At 37.7% G+C, this 19316-nt stretch overlaps 1 protein-coding gene across 2 annotated transcripts in view; it reads left to right on the top strand.

Moving 5' to 3' along the window:
* Positions 1 to 19316, top strand: part of ARFGEF1 (ADP ribosylation factor guanine nucleotide exchange factor 1) — a 93945-nt gene that overhangs the window by 37515 nt on the left and 37114 nt on the right. The window contains exons 5-10 of one of the 2 annotated variants that reach the window (XM_065668387.1): positions 6907 to 7086; positions 8249 to 8513; positions 9079 to 9192; positions 9852 to 10024; positions 10954 to 11087; positions 14484 to 14718. In XM_065668387.1, coding sequence (XP_065524459.1) covers positions 6907 to 7086; positions 8249 to 8513; positions 9079 to 9192; positions 9852 to 10024; positions 10954 to 11087; positions 14484 to 14718 — 1101 coding nt within the window. The remainder of the gene's footprint in view (positions 1 to 6906; positions 7087 to 8248; positions 8514 to 9078; positions 9193 to 9851; positions 10025 to 10953; positions 11088 to 14483; positions 14719 to 19316) is intronic. The other variant, XM_065668388.1, reaches the window with a different exon arrangement.

The raw sequence follows: 19316 nt of genomic DNA, 5'->3' as shown, positions 1-19316 counted from the left end.
GACCACTGGGTGAAATCTTATTCACAGCAGACCTGTGGTGCTTTCTAATTGTGAGGAATTGCTATGAAATAGTCCTGCACTCCCAGTGGGGAAGATGGTAATTAAGCAGCAGATTTTTAAATCCATTTTGGAATTGTTTTGTGAAATGCAATTAGACCTGACAGACAGGCGTTACCATAGTAGCTTTGTGCTGCTGTGACATAGACTTTTGTTTGAAGGAGGTCTAAGGTTTTTTTCTACAGCTTATATAAACGTTGCATGTGGAGTTTATACAGATAACTTTCTGGGGAACTTTAGCTGTTTTCTGATTATACCTGTTAATTATGGGTATTCATTACAGGAAATTATGATGCCAACTAATAGAAGTTAGGCATCTAGTGGAAATATTGTACTCCTGTAGGTTGTGATGGTAAACAGTAGTGAGGAATACATTTAAAGGTAGTTATGAGGAATGGAGTGTTTGTTACCTCATACTCTTGTGTATATGTATCCTGAGGTGTTGACATTTCTCACAGATTGTATTTACTAGTCTGACTGAAGAATGTAGTTTGTATTCCTTCTCTTAGCTTAAATTTTTTTCTTGGCACTCCACTTCTCCAGCAGATAGTTGTTACAAGTGTTGGTTTATGCTGTTGTTGTCTACATCTGTTGTGTAGTTCTGCCTAAGCATTTAAGACATTTTTCATATTTCAAAAGGAACTGCTTGTTTAGTTTAAATTTCCAGTGGCTGAAACCATTATATCTCCCTCTCACTGTAATACCATCTTTCTGAATGTATTCTTATTCTGGTCCTCCCCCCCTGAAGGGCCTTACTGTGAGCTGCTATTCCTTCTGTCCAAGAAAGTAGTTGAGAAAGTAAATTCTTCAACAATTGTAAAATGCATTAAGTGTGTAAGTTCCTTTAGTGCCTTAACTTTTTGCCTCTTCAGATTTACCTAATTGCCATGCTGATTGCCTGAGACAGCAAAGAGTACTGTTTTGGCTTTGATCCCATGTTTGTCCAGTACACTGGACACTATAAAAAACATGAAAATTAGAGATTACTTTAGCAAAACCCAGAACTTTTGACTTCCTTTGGGGAAATAATGAAACTTCTAAGTCAGTCATATTCTCTTAGGTGTCATAACTCTTCAGTTCTGGGCTGAGGGTGGACCCCAGTTCTCCAGTATGATTTGAAGGATGAATTATGTGTCTTGTCAGTCTCTTCTGTAGTCCTGGTGATTAGTATGTTCTAAAGAATTTTAATGCTGTCAGGGAGATAGAAGGCCGGGTCTTGGATCTTCCACTTTCTGTGCTTGCTCTCCCAGGCTGTTACAACATGAACAGTGCTTCTGCAGGGCAGCTATATCACTAACACCAAGGTAAAATCTGAGAACCTTGATGACTCAGACACCTTCTTTCCCGGAGGAATATCTCAGTTCTGCATGCTGAATGGACTGCCTTTCATAGCATGCTGCCCTCAGTCTAACATCTGGCAGACAGCATTGGATCAGAGTTTGAACAAGATGCTATGTGCTCATTGCTAGATGACCTTCCATTGGCAGGGTCATCTTAAGCAGTTTCCCAACTAACAGAGCCACTTAGGTGTTCTGAAACTACCTCTCTACTGACTACCACGGAAATGATCTTAATGAAACTGAGTGTAAGTTGTCTCTCTTCAGGTATCTAAACTTAGAGGTACATTTGGCGGTGGTTCTGATAGTTGATGGCCAGTTTAACTTTTCTGCCCCTATTTCTACTTGTGTGTTTCTATCTCCATTATCCCCTCGTTTTTCTACCTGCAGACTCCACAGCAACCCATACTGTAGCCTTTTCCTTCCTTCCTCTTGTAGTTTAGTTTGATTCGGTGTTATTTTGATGAGAAGCCATGCAAATTCTTGTTCAGTTGTTATGGTAGGGGTTGCTGGGATAGAAAAAAAAACCCAAGTAATCAGGATACTGCTGCCACTAAAATTGTTTATTCTTGAAATGGCCTCCCTTGGTTGAACCTTTTTGCCTTGGCTTCCTCTGCTAGGGCTTCTATGGCATTTGTGGGGTGGGTGTGTGTGCAAACTTATGTTGACATACGCAGAGGTTCTAGTTGAACTTTCTGTCTGGCCTTTTCCTTCTGAAGACCTACAATTATGACAAAATTATATTTTTTTTTTATAAGTCTATAAAGCAAGTATAGGGATGAGGAAGAAGGATGGAAAATGAGATCAAGATCTGCTATCCTTGGTCTGCTGTATAATAACTGTTTGTTATCATCTAGATACTTTTAGAGCTTTACATGCTCATGTTTGGCCAAGCAAAATTTCTCTGTGTGCTTGATAGCTGTAGTCTGAAAAGTTGAATGTTACTTTAGTGATCGCTTTCTGAGTCTACCCTGTGCAGCAGACTGTTCATAAGGTCAACTCCTATATGTGTCTTCTTGCAACTAGTCGTGCTGTCAATATGACCAATGTCCCTGGAAGAAGGAAAGTTGAATCGAACGTTGCTTGCACAAGTCACCTTTTGAAACTACCTAAAGATAGAGGGCAACTCGTTGGATTGCAGAATGGGAAGACTGTAAAAGCTAACTAATTCTGAGGAGTAAGAATAATGATAAGTTTGAAACAAACTTGTGTGAAAACAGATTCCAGGTTGAGAAGGCTTTTAGAAAAAACTGAGTTACTTAATCTGAAAATGCTGTCCTGTCAGTTTGCAGTTTTATTTTTTTAGAGGACTGTGTTTTCAGAGTTGGACATGCAACAATTCTGTTTTGCGAAATATGTATCAGTTTAATTCTGTATTATATTCTTGCTTGTTTTGAACACATAACTTTTCAGTGAAAAAGAAAAAACTTTATGTTCTTACATCATTTATATTCTTTCTATTATCTTCCATAGGAGAAGCTAGAACATAGGTCTGTTTTCTGCGCTGTCCACAGCCATAATCATTCAGTGTGTTTCAGGGCTGGTAACTGACCACATGCTTGTGAATATGGATTTATTTTTTTTCCTTAAAATTGGTATTAAATAGGAAAAAATAATCAAATACTGAGTATTAATTAATGCTCCATTGTCAGTGAAATCTGGTGTAGAATCTACGATATGACACTGTTGACTGAAATCACTGTCTAGACTGTGAAAGTATGCTGAAAGCAAACACTGTATTTTTCTGTTTTTCATACCCTGACAGTATATTTACATAGGTTTTCAAAGTTGGTAAACTAAGATAAACATAAGTCTTTTAAAGCTATGGTAAATGTATAACATTTGTATAACATCATGTATAAGTGACAACAAATTGGAAATGGTAAAAAGTGAGAGATAATATCACCACTTGCTCACAAAGAAAATGTTGCTTGGAGAACTGTGTTGCAGCGTTCTGTATGATTATGGGGTTTTTTAGTGTCATTCATACTGAAAAATGATATATCTGGAAGGTTATTTGATACATTTGTTGCTTTGTGGCTAAAGGACTTCAGTCTCCTGTGTTTTGCTAAAAGTCAGTCTGTAGTGACACAGTTTTGTGGTAAGTGAGTGTTTGGACTTCAGGTTGACTTAAAAAAATATTATTAAAAATAACCCTATGGCCCTTCTCAAAGTAAGTGGAATTACATGGTTCTGATAGCAAACACAGTAGAGAGAGGGGTTAGGGACACTGTTTTATGTGCTCTCCTAAGAACTTGAGAATTCCCAGGCAACTGAATTATGAGTATTTCACAAAAAGTAAGTGTGGTTGCTGATCAGATGACAGCTGTACTGTGTCATAAATCTTCCAAAGTAAATGGGTTTCCTGAGGGGAAGAGAACAATGTCCCTGAGTTGAAAACTAGGCTTACTAGCAAGTCAGTATGTAGCTGCACCTGCCTCTTGTGCACTCTAAAATTCTTTTCCTCATTGTAGTGCCTTTCTTTCACCATAACCAGTCTGTTCTTGAAGAATATTCAGTGTGAGAGGAATGAAAAGTACAGGTACAGACAGATGTTTTTAGCAGAGAATTAACATAAATTTAGTTTACCTTTTTAAACGACATCCATTTTGCCTCACAAATCATGATATCTCGTGTGCTGTTCTAACGCACTCATTTTACATAATAGGAAATTCACTAAAGAGGCAAATATGCTTCAGGCTAAAAGTAAAAATACTATGGGTGATGCACAAAGATACAGTCTGTAACTCAAGAAATGATCCTGAATGTTTTTCTCCTTTCCCAAGTCCATCTGATGGTTGTTTATAAAAATGAATATAAGCTTCATTTATAGTAACTAGGTAGAGGCACAGAACAATAGGCCTTTTTCAAATATAGAACAATAGGTGTGAAGGACTGGAAGGAAAGCATAAGGAAACAGTGGCAGAGTCGGGATGATAGCCAGTAGTTTCAGAACAAAGAAAGCTTGATGGCTGATGGTATTTTTGCAGGCTTTGTGGCAGCTCTTGCAAGGTTTCCTTCAGTGCCTAAAGAACAGCAAAGGGGAGGGGTACAATAAAGTACGGTGGTTTTGGTTTTGGTTTTTGGTTTTTTTTTTAATCCTCTCCTTAGCTCACACTGAAGGTATTGGATGAAAACAGATGAGCTAAGTGCGACCAGAAGTGGGAACTTGGCTGCAAAAAGCCTAGAGCAGCAAATCTACCATGGTAGAAAAGAGCAACCTAATGCTCTGGCTCCATAGGCAGTAAAGCCACTGCAGTAGTTTGCTGTTTCTGACCTCTGCAAAGAGGCATTTTTCTGTCCAGGCTTTGCTCCTAGGTGTCCTAGTCCATCCTTTGTCCTGGCATGTATTCGATAATCTGAATGAACTGAAGTAACTTTTAAAAAGAGAGTAGGGGGCAGAATCGGCTCTGTCGACCTGCTGGTCACTCTTAATGTAGCCAGCGTATGGTTGGCTTTCTGGGTTGCAAGGGTTGTTTTGGGTTTTTTGGGGTTTTTGTTGTTGTTTTTTTTTTTTGTTTGGTTGGTTGTTTTTTTGCTGGCTCATGTTCTGTTTTTTATCTACCAGGATTCCCAGGTCCTTGTTGGCAGGGCTGCTCTCAATCGATTCATCCCCCATTGATACTGGGAATTGCCTTGACCCTAGTGAAGGACTTTGCACTTGGCCTTGTTGAACCTCATGAGGTTCACATGGCCCCACTCCTTGAGCTTGTTCAGGTCCCTCTGGATGGCATCCTGTCCCTTAGGCATGTCACTGCACCAGTCAGGTTGGTGTTGTGTGCAAATTTGATGAGGATGCGCTCAATCCCACTGACAGTGTCACTGATAAAGATACTAAACAGTTCTGGTCCCAGTACAGACCCCTGAGGGCCACCATTTGTCACTGATCTCTGTCAAGATAAGGCACCACAATTTTGTTATGGCTTTTGTATGTCCTCTTCCCTGAATGATGTTTCTACTAGCAGAAACAGTGTATTAGTAAGTTCTTTGGTGGTGTTGAAGCATTGCACAGAGAAGGTAAGAATTAAGGACGGTGGTATAAATTTCAACTTAGCACTTCATTTTTAGAAGGATAATGACACGTAAACTGAATTTTGTGAGGACAGAAAAGAACAGTACCAGTGCTCAGATACTTAAATTCCTTTAACAAAGCCGTTGTCTACAGTTAACCTACTTTTGTGATTTCAGTTGGTTGGGGGTTTTCTTAATATTGTTTTCTGTTTATTTTTGATTTTAAAAGACTTGTAGTGGGCATTTAGGCAATACTACTTCATAGATTGTAGCATGAGATGCTGTTTAGTGGTCATACTCTCCAGTAAGAAATATATGTACCTCCCAACATCCACTGATGGGAGAACTGAGGCACCACGGGTAAAAGAAGGAACCTTAAGCAGACTGCTTATTTAGAAGTAGGATTCAGATCTCTTCAGCAGTAGCTCAGTTAAGTGTGTCTTTGAGAGTGTTTGGTTTCTTTTCCTATTAAGCTGTACAGTGCTTTTTAAAGGGTTTGAGTGAGCAGTGGATACTCTTTGTCCACTTGCTGGTGCCATTTGTGGACAGAGGTGCTGACAATGTCAGTGAAATTTGGCTTGGTTTGATGAGTAGATTACACAACACTTGCAGTAACTTCTGGTTTTAACTGTGATAAACATACAGGAGTATGAGCTTTCCAGTGCTTCCAGATCTTTCTTACTTATCCTAAACTGCCCCTTAAATCGTTAACTCTGTCAGAGTCTTTAATTCATAAAATTCCCAGATTTTTTCTGCTGGAGTACAGTGATCAGTATAAAGCCTGGTTTCCTGTGCACCAAGCTTTACCCCTTTCCTTCCACTCTCCAACACATACCTCTGACAATGCCTCCGCGCCCTGTCCTCATCTTTCATGTGCCTCTGTTTCTGCTCTTTAATCCACCTATGTCTATGCCACATAATACTTCTGTGTTACCTGATCTTTTAGGGGATTGTTTACATGGTTTTTTTTTGAGAAGAGGGAAGCAGATACTACCTCAAATGGAAAGAAAGTGAAAGTCTGTAGAGGGCAACACCAATATTCTGGCATCTACCCAGAAAAAGTGTTTAGAAAGGGTAGTTAGAACTGCCTAATCTCATACTCAGTCTTTGTTCTGCACATTTACGTTTATTTGTAAAATAGCTTTTGGACCTTTTGGATTGCCCTCCAGACTTCACAGGTAGTCTGTTGTTCATGTTTTGTGTCTAGAAAATTCTAGGATGACTTTTCACTAACTACCTGTCTGATAACTCCATTGTTTATTTCTTGCTGTTACATTCTGTGAACCAAATATTTCCTAGATATGTTGATTAAAAGCACTTTCAATTTACTGTAACTGGTGTGTATGATCTGTTGTGGCTGTAAGAATACATAGGGAAATGTAATTGCAGTTCGAGACATGTGCTTAGTTATATTTTAAATGTAATTCAATTTTTATATTAATTTATAAACTGATTTATAAGAAGAGATTTTACTGAAAAATATGTGTTTGTGTTTATTTAGGCTTTGCTCACTGCAGTAACTTCTCAACACATAGAAATCCACGAAGGAACAGTGCTACAGGCTGTAAGAACATGTTACAATATCTATCTAGCAAGCAAAAATCTTATAAATCAAACCACAGCCAAGGCCACTCTAACACAAATGCTGAATGTCATTTTTGCACGTATGGAAAATCAAGCAGTGAGTATCTCAGTATCTTTGTATAGAAACTAGCTTTTAGAAGCAAACCAGCTTGAGAGATTTGGTTTGTCATGATTATTAAAATTTTTGGCTTTAATAACTTCTGTACTTTGGGGAGAGGAAAGAATCTGGTATGTATTTTTGGGGCATAGGAGTGATATATAGGATTTTTCAACATTGTAATGCATAGTAGTCACAGATACTTCCTTCACTGAAACTGCTATTGCGAATTGTCAGCAGGTACCCCAGTATATGCCCTGTGCCTTCTGCTGCCGATAATAAAGATTAATAAGGTGAAGTGATTGTCATAACACCTATTAAAAAAAAGCAAAACAAAACAAAAACCAACAACACAAAATACCAAACAAATGAATAAGCGGAAGCATGGATTTGAGAACTGGTTGAATTCTTAGCTACCTCTAGAAGTAATTCTACTATATTATTATAAATTCTAAATTTTCTCTAAGAGTATGTATTACTTACTTCTCTCTCAGAAGCAACTGCATGTTGATATATGGTACCATCACAGTTGAAGATTTATGAGATGCCATAAGTCATGACAAAAGCCATGCAGTACCTGAATGCTTTCAGAAATCTGTGAGGTTACTGTCCTTTTAAGCAGTTTAATACAGAAAGAGTATTTTGTTGTTGTTATTGCTAGGAATTCTTCATTTTTGCCAGACTATGTCTAGTCTTTGTGCAAGTTGATAAGCTGTTCTGCTTGTTTTGCAGGCTCAGGGCAGTTATTTTCATATCATCACTAACAAATGGTAGAAGGAATTATTTGAGCTGTAGTTTGGAAGGTAACATCCACTTGGAGATCTATAGTGCCACAAAACTCCAACAAAACTAAAATAGTCTTTGTCATATAGTTTTAAGAATAATTTCTTTCTGAGGATCTGTTTTCTGTAGTGTTTTGGAACTGTGGCTCTTTTCAGTTTGAACTCCTGTTTTTGTTGTGTTTTTCCCCTGGATGTTGAGATATTAAAATTATTTCTAATACAAAAGATGCATTTTCTTAAACTGTTACAGCTTTGTGAATGCACTGTGTAAGCAGAAAAAATAAAGATTTCATATTTATAAAGTAATGCATACAGTATGTATACAGCTCCCTGTTTTGTTTCAGTGGTGAAGTTCTTGTGTGATTGCGATGTTTTTATAGCTGCAGGAAGCAAAACAGATGGAAAAGGAAAGACACAGACAGCAACACCATCTACAGCAGTCTCCAGTAAGCCATCATGAGCCTGAGTCACCTCATTTGAGACATATTCCAACACAGCTGTCCAAAGAACATGAGAGAGAGCTTGACCACAGCACAAATGATGTGGACAAGAGCCTTCAAGAAGATACAGAGGCAGAAAATGGATCTGATATTTCTAGTGCTGAAAATGAACAGACAGAAGCCGACCAAGCCACAGCAGCAGAAAGTAATCAGTGTGTACTTCTCTTTCATGGAGGGGAGGGAAAGTGTCTGTAAGAAGAAAGGATTGAGGATTGTCTTTTTTTTTTTTTTTCCCCTTCCCCTCCCTCTCCCAAATTTGGAGGCAGGCATATATTTTGAGATAGTTGAGTAATGTAAAATGCCTGTTTCCTTGTTACCACTGTTAAACTTTATCATGAGTACCCTTTAGTCTTACACTCTGTTGTAGTCACTGTAGTAGTGCACTTTTTGCACCTGTGTAATATTGTGAAAGGTTTTGAGAATAGCATCTCAAAACCACCAGTTTTCAGTGTTTAATGTACATGAAGATACAAAATTGATGTCTTTTGTTGACTTAGGCGTGTGGATTAATTACCATTTACAAGTTAAATGCTGGAGTGCTTATCTTATGTGAATACTATTTTGAAAGCATCCTAACACTTTTTTTTTTTAATGTACGCTCTCCTATCAATATATTTGTAATTTAATTTTTAAATGCAAAATGCAAGTAAAATATCTCAATTCCTCAGTTTCTCATTAATTTTTGTTTGGGTTTGTTTTTCTTTTTAAAGATCTTTCTAAATCTGATGGAGGAACTTATGATGGTGAAAGCAATGAGTGTGAAGAGAAGGCGCAAGAAATTGTAGAAAGTATTGTGCAGGAAATGGTGAACATAGTAGTTGGAGGTATTATATTAGTATCTGTCTAGTCAATAGTAACTGCAGTGAATCTTGACATTAAGAATTATCTTAACACTTCTGAGTGTTTAACTAAAATATATCATTATTGAACTAACATGTACTGAAAAAAAACAGTTTCAGTTGGCTTTATTTGGCTGGTTTGCAAATCTAGCTGTGCATTATTTAACAGTAAAATGGACAAGGTTTCATGTGTTAATGTATACTCCCTGAATTGGAGACTAATGTTCTTTTCAAAAATACAAGTTCTTGTTCCTTTATTTTTTTCCTGTTTTTTTTCCACATAAACTCTTCAGAAATGGCCTGTCTGTAGTAGCAGGGTTGCACTACATACTTCAGCTTGTTAGAAAGTATATATCAAATCAGTGAATGCCTTCCCCCACCTCCCCCAGTACTTCTTGGAAACTTGTTAGAATGGTGAGCCTAGCAATGTCAAATTTTGTCAGTTTTTTAATTATAACTTCCATTAGTGGGAATTAAAGAGCATTGGGAATAGATTTAGCTATATAATGACATGTGAAGTCTGCCTTAAGCTCCTCCTATGATAGTTATGATTGATAGCGTATTTAAATATTTGATTTAAAAACTCCTTTTAATTTGCAATCTTATGTAATGTTTGTATATAATTTTTACATCTTTTTTAATAGATATGGAAGGGACTGCTGAAAGTGCAGGTGGCGATGGCACAATTGTAACATTAGAGGATGGCAGTGACAGTGAAAACATTCAGGCAAATGGAATTCCAGGGACTCCAATTTCTGTTGCTTATACACCATCTTTACCTGATGACAGATTATCTGTCTCTTCCAACGACACTCAGGTACAGACAGTTGTAAATTAGGAAATATGAAAAAAGTAGTATGTGTTATATGTTGCCCCATAGAGTATACAGTTCCAAAATTAGACAGTTCGGTTCCCTGTGTTTTGAAGTGCTCCTGAGAAACTATAAAACTAACATTCTATATACATAGTGAAGAATGTAGCCAATTATAGATATAATTGTGTAATTTCAGTGTGCTCTTTTCAACTGATAAATAGATACTTCAAGCCTATAGCATGACCTTAATGCAGCAATTTCAGATAAAAAGTTTCATGTCTGAGAGGATTTGATTTTCATTAACAAAAGAGATGTGAAAATACGCTCTGTTGTATAAGATACCAGCATGTGTGCAATATCAACTGACAGGGTATCTGTTGCCAAAGTGTACTGAGTAATTAGGTTTGGGAATATTAGATCTTAAGCTTAGAAAGCTATAGTCACATATGCTATACAAGTAGATAAGCATTAAACATGTTGCTTATATAAGGAGCAAAAGTACAGAGTTGCAAGAACTTCGTAATGGGGTAATTACTGTACTATAGAAATTTTACAAATTGTATCTTGCCACAGATATGTAAATACTTGCATTCTATTAAAATGTTATGTTTGGCTTTTATAACACTAGTCATATACTGAAGATATATGAAGGGAATTCACTGCAAGTTACCTTACTTAGACTTGACCTGACTATTTTCATGACAGTCTTTAATTCTGACTTTTAACTTAGATAGCAATATTTATTAGTGAGTTAATTTTAACTGACCAACAGAATATTTATTTTCTTTAGTTTTAATTTAGTCTTGAGACCATAAAGCTACAGTGAACTGGTTATATTTGTATATGTTAACTTCTTGTTGCTAGGAGGTGGGGATTTCCCTACACACCCTGCTAATGCAAAATGGAATACTGAAATATGTTAACTTCTTTAGGAATCTGGAAATTCTTCAGGACCTACCCCTGGTGCTAAGTTTTCCCACATTTTACAAAAGGATGCCTTCCTTGTATTCAGGTCACTCTGTAAACTCTCCATGAAGCCCCTGTCAGATGGACCACCAGATCCAAAGTAAGTAGAATTGAGAGTTCTCACAACCAATCTTTATATTTGAAAAAAAAAAAAAAGAAGTTCTTTAAATATTTTTGAGAGTCCTCAGTCACTGAGAAAATAATGATATGGTAAAATGAACTTAGAAACTTTGAAAAGGTACTTTTATGTTCTAATCCATCTTTTGTATGTCAGATGAAAGCAATTGGTGCTACCCATCTATCTGTTTTGAAGTTTCATAACAAAATCTTTGCTTCCTGTAAGTATATCTCATGTTCTTCCTGGATGCTCTTCTAATGCTTTTCAGAAGGGTCTGTACAGAAGGTCTTCAGGTATTTTTGGTCTCAGCTAATGTTGCTCTGCTTTTAAGTAATACCTAGGTTCTGTTTATGCCCCATAGTTTCTTACATCTGTTGCATACTGGGTATCCAGTGCACACACCCAACTCTACTTCATCTTAATATAAGCTCCTCATTTTGACCTCATAGTGGTTATGATAAATTTGTGGTACAATGTTCCATTCTTTTGCTCAGGTTGGATAATTTTGGCAACATCCTTAATAAAATAAAAAAACCAAATGTTTTGAAACACACCCTTTATATGGCTATTTTGAAAATCCTGTCCTCTGATTAAAGATAGCGTGTTTTCAATTCGGCTTTATGGTAAACAAAAAAATACTCTCCTTTATAGATGGGTGCCAATATTAGTTGTGAGTGTTGGCAAAGAATTTTGTTTTTGTGATCTTGAATACAATTTATATGCATGGTTTTTGCACATTAGAAGCAATTCAAGAAGATTGCTATTTTGTTCATAAGATACTAAAACTATGGTATGACTTCTGATGGAGGCTCAGTATTTTTCAAAATTGAATCAGCTTTACTGTTTCATGGTCTAACTTTAACAGCAGGTAACTTTAAGACGCTTAAATTTAATTGCTGATATGTGTTGTGAATTTAATAAGCTGAAAAAAATGATATAGTAAAAAGGGTTTTGAAGGGTTAGTCTAGAGCCATTTTCATATTATCTAGTGATGTACTACAGAAAGTCAGGACCTTAAGGAATGAAGACTAAGGCATGGGTTTTTTCCTCACTTTTCAAGAAGAGGAAATGCCAAGAAAATCTTGTGGTTTTAGTCAGCTCTCTGAGCCTAACACTGTCCATTTATTAAAGGCTTTAACGGGTTAACTCCCTCTGGAAAGAACAGCAATAGCTATTGAGGCACTTGGAGAATCTCACCTGAATCCATGGAGTCCGTTTGTATTGGAACTGGTTAAGCTCTTCATGTAGAATAAATTGGAGGAAATGGCATTTAAGGCAACAAGAATTATCTGCAAAAGCATTCGAAGACGTCCTGTGTTTGGAGGAGTGCCTAGAATTTACTGGTAGCTCTGAGGCGTTGATGGCTTTTTGAACTAGTAACAAGCATGCTGTAGTTGGAAGAGGAGGCGTAGGGTATCTACAGCATTTTAAAAAAGTCTTATTTGCCTCTTTGAAAAACATCTTTGCAGTGAAAGTAGCTGTGAAGTCTGTAATTAAAATATTTTAAATTTAACTAACAGGACATAGACCTTTAGCTTAAAAATCTTAGCTTAAAAAAAGGCTGGGAGTTGAAATCAAGGTTATGTTCATGGGAACCTGGTTAATGTCTTAATGTCTTTATCTTCTTTTTCCATGGAATGAAATAAAATGGGGGAGAAATGTCTTGAAGGTTCACTTACTAGATTTTAGTCCTTGTTTTAAATTAAGTGGGCTCTGCACATCATACAGAATTAGTAAGGCCAGCAAGTTAGGACTTCAGTTATGAGCTGACTCTTGCTGGAAGTAGGCAATATCTAATACTGTGTTTATCATTGAAATTCATATTTAAATTCTTACATTTCATAGCAGAGCATGGTCTGGTTACATGCTGCCTGCATACTTGGTACAATGGGATGCGAAAATCAGGCCTTTTGCATCAAAAGGTTATGCTAGGTTCCATGCAGCTGTTCAGTGTCCAGAGCCAGGCATTTTCTTGAAGAACTCCTAAGAAGAGCTATTTTGGGGCATTTACTTTGACCTACATTCCGTTAAGAGGAGTGTGAGGAACAAATTCCTCACTTGATTTAACTGCCAATGTTTTACTTCTCTAAAGTGTCTTCAGACAAAGTCTAAATCTGGGATTATATTCTATGAGTTTGAAATGTTTGCAGGTTGATTTCTTTTTTTTCCCCTCTCAGTACCCTCTTTTTTTTTTGCCAGCATCTAGAAAGCATTGAATTTATTTGCAACAGACTTGCTACTGGAATTACTGTTGTTGTTAAGCTTGTATTTTTGCAACATACAACAAATAGCCAACTCTTGTGCCTGTTGAATGTTGACTTGAAGTGCTCCTTACCATGTTTGGGCTGTACTCTGAAAAATTTCCTGTCATTGTTCCTTCTGTTTCGTAACTGTCCTCCTGTCAGTGGGTGGTTGTTCTGCGAAAACTGTGGACTGTCTTGTTGGGAAAAACACTTGTGTCTGTACCTGCTCTTCAGAAGAGCTGTAGTCTTTTTTCAGATTATCACAAGTAGGAGAGAATGCATTCACCCAGAGTACTATTTAAATTCATTATATTTTTATAGATACAGATTTCCTTTACACTTTCGTGTGTGTGTGTGGTTTGGGGTTTTTGGGGGCTGATTTGTTTTTTGTTTTGTTTTGGTTTTTTTTTAAAGCATAAATAGTAGCACTCTTCTGACATGAATTCTAGCTTATCTCACTCTGTAAAAAGCATGATGCTACTGTGGAGCCCTTGACAACGCTACAGTTGCCTGACTTAGCTATTTACACGCTTAAGTGAGGCATGTTATATATCTTAGCTGCTCTTGGAGTGTGATGGGGAGAGTGGTTGATAACTAATATGAAATACAGTATTTGAGAAAAGATATTTCAGTGTTGGAAGCAAGTAGGTCAGGCGGTACAGCTGTCTTTATGATCCTTCAGCTCTCCATACTGGTGGAAATAGAGGATAAGGAGGATTTTCCACCTTTTGGTACTCAAAGTTTTGTAGATGGACTGGCTATTTTAGATGGGTTCTTTCAGAAAAAAATAACCATTCAGAGGAAAAAATGCTCTCTGCATCCTCTGGCTAAGATGGGCAGCATTGCCTACTGTTACTGGTGTTCTGCAGTGATGTCTTACAGAAGAGTGGTTCAGTAGTAATAGAGAGAAACAGTAACTGCAAAAGGTTATTCTTGTCCAACTTCTTGGCTGAAGAGTGACCACTTCAACAAAAAAGATCAACATCTTTTTATAACTCTTTCGGCACCAGGTTGTGTAAGCTTTATTTCATTAACGTTCCACATACAAAGTCATTGTGGTGTGTACTGACCTTTCAAGAGACTTGTATTTTTTATGACTTACACTGAGCTAATATGCTGCATTGTTTTATTCTAGATCTCATGAACTGCGATCAAAGATTCTTTCATTGCAGTTGCTTCTGTCCATTCTGCAAAATGCAGGACCTGTCTTCAGGACAAATGAGATGTTTATTAATGCTATTAAGCAGTACCTTTGTGTTGCACTGTCAAAAAATGGAGTCTCGTCAGTTCCAGAAGTTTTTGAGCTTTCACTTTCCATATTTCTTACCCTCCTCTCAAACTTTAAGACTCATCTAAAGATGCAGATTGAGGTATGTTACATGAATTTCTCGTTTAAGGGGTGGGGTGTTAAGTGCACATTTGTTTATATTTTTGTGTAGTTTGCTCTTTTCTTAGATAAATTTGTTCTCTATTTGGAATCTCTGCTTTTGTGTAATACTTGCCAGATCTTCCTGTGCTATTTTTTACCCAGTGGCAATGGACTTGCTTGCAAGAATACCTTGAAACACCCTTCAGATAAAATAGCAACATTTCCTTTGGAATACTTACAGATTACATTTACTCTCTAAGATTAGAAGTGATGTGACATGTGGTAATGTTGTGTGGTGAAAGAGAAAGTGATGGGAAAATAATAAAGAAGTAAGGCTGTTTCATCCCTTAATAGTAGATGTTAACATAAACTAAGAAATTTTACAGTGCAAACCATGCCTTGATTTAAGCTGTGCTTGAGGTGAATTTTTACAGTCAACTTGTCATGCCCAAACCCACTGCTATTCCTGTATTGAGTTAGTTTCCTCTATTTCGAAGTAGAGTTTTCTGTTGGCTGTGGCATGGTATTATCATGGTATGATGCTGAAACTCAGAAATTAATAGGTTTGTGGATACGCTTGGTCAACTAATGTTCAGTAATGCAGTTCAGAAGTTTTAGCTCTGCACTATGTAGTACAAATTAAAAAAGAGTAAACTTATGAAAGGAATACATAGTACATGGTTTTGCAAAGGAATTTCAGAATAAAAATTAATGCCTTGAAATGCATTGTGTTTCTCTTTGAGGTTGCTTGAACATGTTTCTCTCTCTAGGGGAATCCCAGCTATTTGATTAGTGTAACCACTTCTCTTTGTATATCAGGGCCTACATCAATATATATCCTGAATAAGATAATCTCATTCCTCTGGTCTCAGAAAGTGGATGCACAGTCTTAACTCCCTGGGCCATAAGTAGGAATAAGTTTGTATTCTTAGCAATGAGAGTTATCCAAGTCCTGACAAACATTGAGGATTTTCTCACTGGATCAGTATATTCTAAATCTTAGAGGAAAGCAAGACATATGTAGGGGCTTTGTTCTTCTGATTCGTGTGCGATAGGGTATAGGAGCTTCTTGGAATGATTCTGTCCATTGGAACCACATGGATACCTTGTGTATCCTGTGGGATAAAGAACTTATCTCCACAGTTGAATATAGTAGTGTGCACAATGTGCTCCTACTTTTCATTTTGGTAATTTTATGTTTGGGGAGTCAATGTGAATACTGAAGCCTACATATTGCCCTCTGAACGTAGAGATTAAGTACAGGAAAAGATGCTAAGAAATGTTGATAACGTTGCTATTATAAGGACCTTGAATTCAGGGATTTCTTCACCTATGGATGTGACTGTGTAAGTTGGTATGTTGTGGCAGCTTTGGAGGAAGAACCTAATTTTGCCGGTATTATGTCAGAAGGGTCTTGTGTTCTGATCACTTACCAGGTTACTTTGATGCCTTCTGGGGAAAAAGCAATAGGATTTCCAGTATTTCCTTGAGTATAGCTTGGATAGAAATACAGGTTTGATGAGTGATGTGCCTTGAAAATATGATGCATTCTGAAGACTTTCAAGACAAACTGGGTGTGCTCAACAAGACTGTAGTGCATGTGTGGTGTTCAGCACATCAGACAGACTGGGCTGAGCTGCTTTTCAGTCACACAGCCTGCTTCCCAGCAAGTGTTGGATTTGCTGTGTTTTTGCAGAGTTACAAGTCAGCGTGTAGGTGGTAAATGCATTGCAATCCAGCTTCCCTGACAGAAATTTGATCAGCTTCCATCACAGCTATTCTTTCCCCAAATTCCCAATTGAAAATTAAGACACATCTGAGGAAAACTGGGTAGGGGATGAAGACATATCTGAGGAAAACTGAATACGGGATACCCTACACTATTGTAGCAGCTTTTAGAATATGCTAAATTAGGACCATCAGCACATAGCAGGACTGCATTTCCTCCTCACAAATAGGAAAGCCAAAACATTGATGCTGCCAAAGTATCCATCTATTTCAAAGTACAGGGGACAGCAATTTCTAGAAACTTACTCTTTTTCCTGGTTGTGAGCTAAGAATTCCTCTTCTTTCAGCTACTGATCCTAAAGGTTATTCAGAAGATGTGGGTAGACAAGTGGAAAACTTCACATTCAGTGTCTTGGAGCTGTAAGGAGAGCCATATGCTCTGATTTATAATATGCAAAATCTATGTATTTTGGGATTGAGGCTACATTCTTCATCTGCGTAAGACATTTTTTGGCATATTTTAAAATAATAGTTTCAGATTCCGTTGAAACTGAGCCTGCCTTGGTCCTTTGACTTAAATATTCAGGTATCACTGCCCTCAAGTAAGGTATAGTCATACCTTAATTGTATTGTAACTGTATTCCTAAATGGGTCAATGAATATGTTTGCAGCAAGTCAAGTCCCAGATATTGGGGTGTTATTTAGCTGTACTTACCATTACCACCCTTCCATAACTGAATAAGCCATCTTAAAACTCTCATTTTTACAGAATCATAGAATAGTTAGGGTTGGAAAGGACCTCAAGATCATCTAGTTCCATGGCAGGGACACCTCCACTAAGCCATGTCAACCAAGGCTCTGTCCAACCGCCAGGGATGAAACATTCACAACTTCCCTGGGCAGCCCATTCCAGTGCCTCACCACCCTAACAGGAAAGAATGTCTTCCTTATATCCAATCTAAACTTCCTCCATTTAAGCTTTAATCAGTTACCTCTTGTACTGTCACTGCAGTCCTGAATGAAGAGTCCCTCCCCAGCATCCTTACAGGCCCCCTTCAGATACTGGAAGGCTGCTACGAGGTCTCCACGCAGCCTTCTCTTCTCCAGGCTGAACAGCCCCAACTTCCTCAGCCTGTCTTCATACAGGAGGTTCTCCAGTCCCCTGATCATCCTCGTGGCCCTCCTCTGGACTTGTTCCAACAGTTCCATGTCCTTTTTATGTTGAGGACACCAGAACTGCACACAGTACTCCAATTGAGGTCTCATAAGAGCAGAGTAGAGGAGCAGGATCACCTCCTTTGACCTGCTGGTCACGCTCCTTTTGATGCAGCCCAGGATACGGTTGGCTTTCTGGGCTGCAGGCATACACTAAAGCCAGTTCATATTCAGTTTCTTATCAACCAACACCTCCAAGTCCCTTTCCGGAGGGCTGCTTTGAATCTCTTCTCTGTCCAACCTGTAGCTGTGTCTCGGATCGCTTCTACTCAGGAGCAATCAGTTGACCAGACAAAACAATTAGCTCATTTCTGGTTTGCTTTTCCGATACTCTAGGAGTAAAGTCAAGTCTCAGCTTTGTGACATGAATTGCAATAAGTAACATAGTGATAGGTAGCATTTTATAATGCCTGAAATGTAAAAAAATCAGTACAATTTTGAGAAGCTGTTCATTCCATGATAATGCTTGTCCAAAGTTGACAGCAGAAGCAAGAAGTCAATTCTGTCTCGGAAGCATAGAGATCTAAAGTGTCTTTATAGTATGCAGACCTTCCAGGTAGTATCTCTTCTAGCTTAGATTTGGGGTTAAATTTCATACCTGAAACTTTTTACTCTGCTTCATCAGTGACTTCTTCTTTAAAATTCTGTACCACAAAACAAACAAAAAAAAAAATCATTTTCCCAATTCTGAGGGTTTATGACATTACTGTCTTTCAGTAAAAAATCAGAAAACAGCAAATCTGTAACTGAGGATTGCTCATAGCATGACCTTTATTAAAATTTTATGTCTTCCTCTGGTTTACATAAAGTTGTGACTGAAACCAGCCTATTCCTCTTGAGTGTATTTAAGCACTTGGAAGTTTTTGATCTGTTACATGTTGAACTCCTTAGGTTTCATAGGGATGCTTTTCTTATTAAAATTAATAACTGGTACTGTGCTGTGTGCCCCTTTTTCTCTAAAGAGGCCAATAAAATGGAAATATTAGCGCAGTTTGCTTGAGGAAATGGCTCACCATCAAAGTTGCTTAAAAATCAGTGTTGCTGTTTTTCCCCAAACGTTTTGAATTAAAGCAAAATTAGCTTTACGTTTATCTCTGCCTGGCTAAACTCTTTGTAGAAATTCTGTGGTATAAAGGAATATCTGATATTAAAAACAAGAGTAGTTGCATATTTGGATAATTGTATGCTGCTGTTGAAGAAGCTTGATGGCTTGAGACTGTTGTCAGTGTTCTAGAAAAAGCCTGTGTTGGTGGATTTGATAGCCACAACTGGCTGTGAAGAGGTCAGCTCTCAGAAGTACAGAACAGTGGTGTAATGCAGTGTGCCATGGTGATGTAATGCCATGTAGTAGTTCACATTTTGAGCTCATGCGCTGTTTCAGCAGCTGCTGCTGTTCAGGGGAGAAGTGAGAAGAAGCCTGCCCAAGCTGCTAAGCATGCCGAGCTGAAATAGCTTGTAATACTAATGGATCTGGTGAGGAGCTAATTGAGAGGGGATAAAATAGGCTCTGTTCCAAACAAAAGCATCTGTACTAAAGCAGTTTTAGGGAAAACTAAATCTCTTTTAAGGAAGAGTAACTTCCCTATTACTGGACCTGCTGCATTTTTTATGCTGTGCGTGACTAGTACCCTTCTTCCAATAATCTAAGACCACAGT

The sequence above is a fragment of the Lathamus discolor genome, chromosome 2, assembly GCF_037157495.1.
Source record: "Lathamus discolor isolate bLatDis1 chromosome 2, bLatDis1.hap1, whole genome shotgun sequence".
NCBI classification, from domain to species: Eukaryota; Metazoa; Chordata; class Aves; order Psittaciformes; family Psittacidae; genus Lathamus; species Lathamus discolor.
Note: the sequence above shows the minus strand (reverse complement) of the source record. Positions and strands in the feature narration are given on the sequence as shown.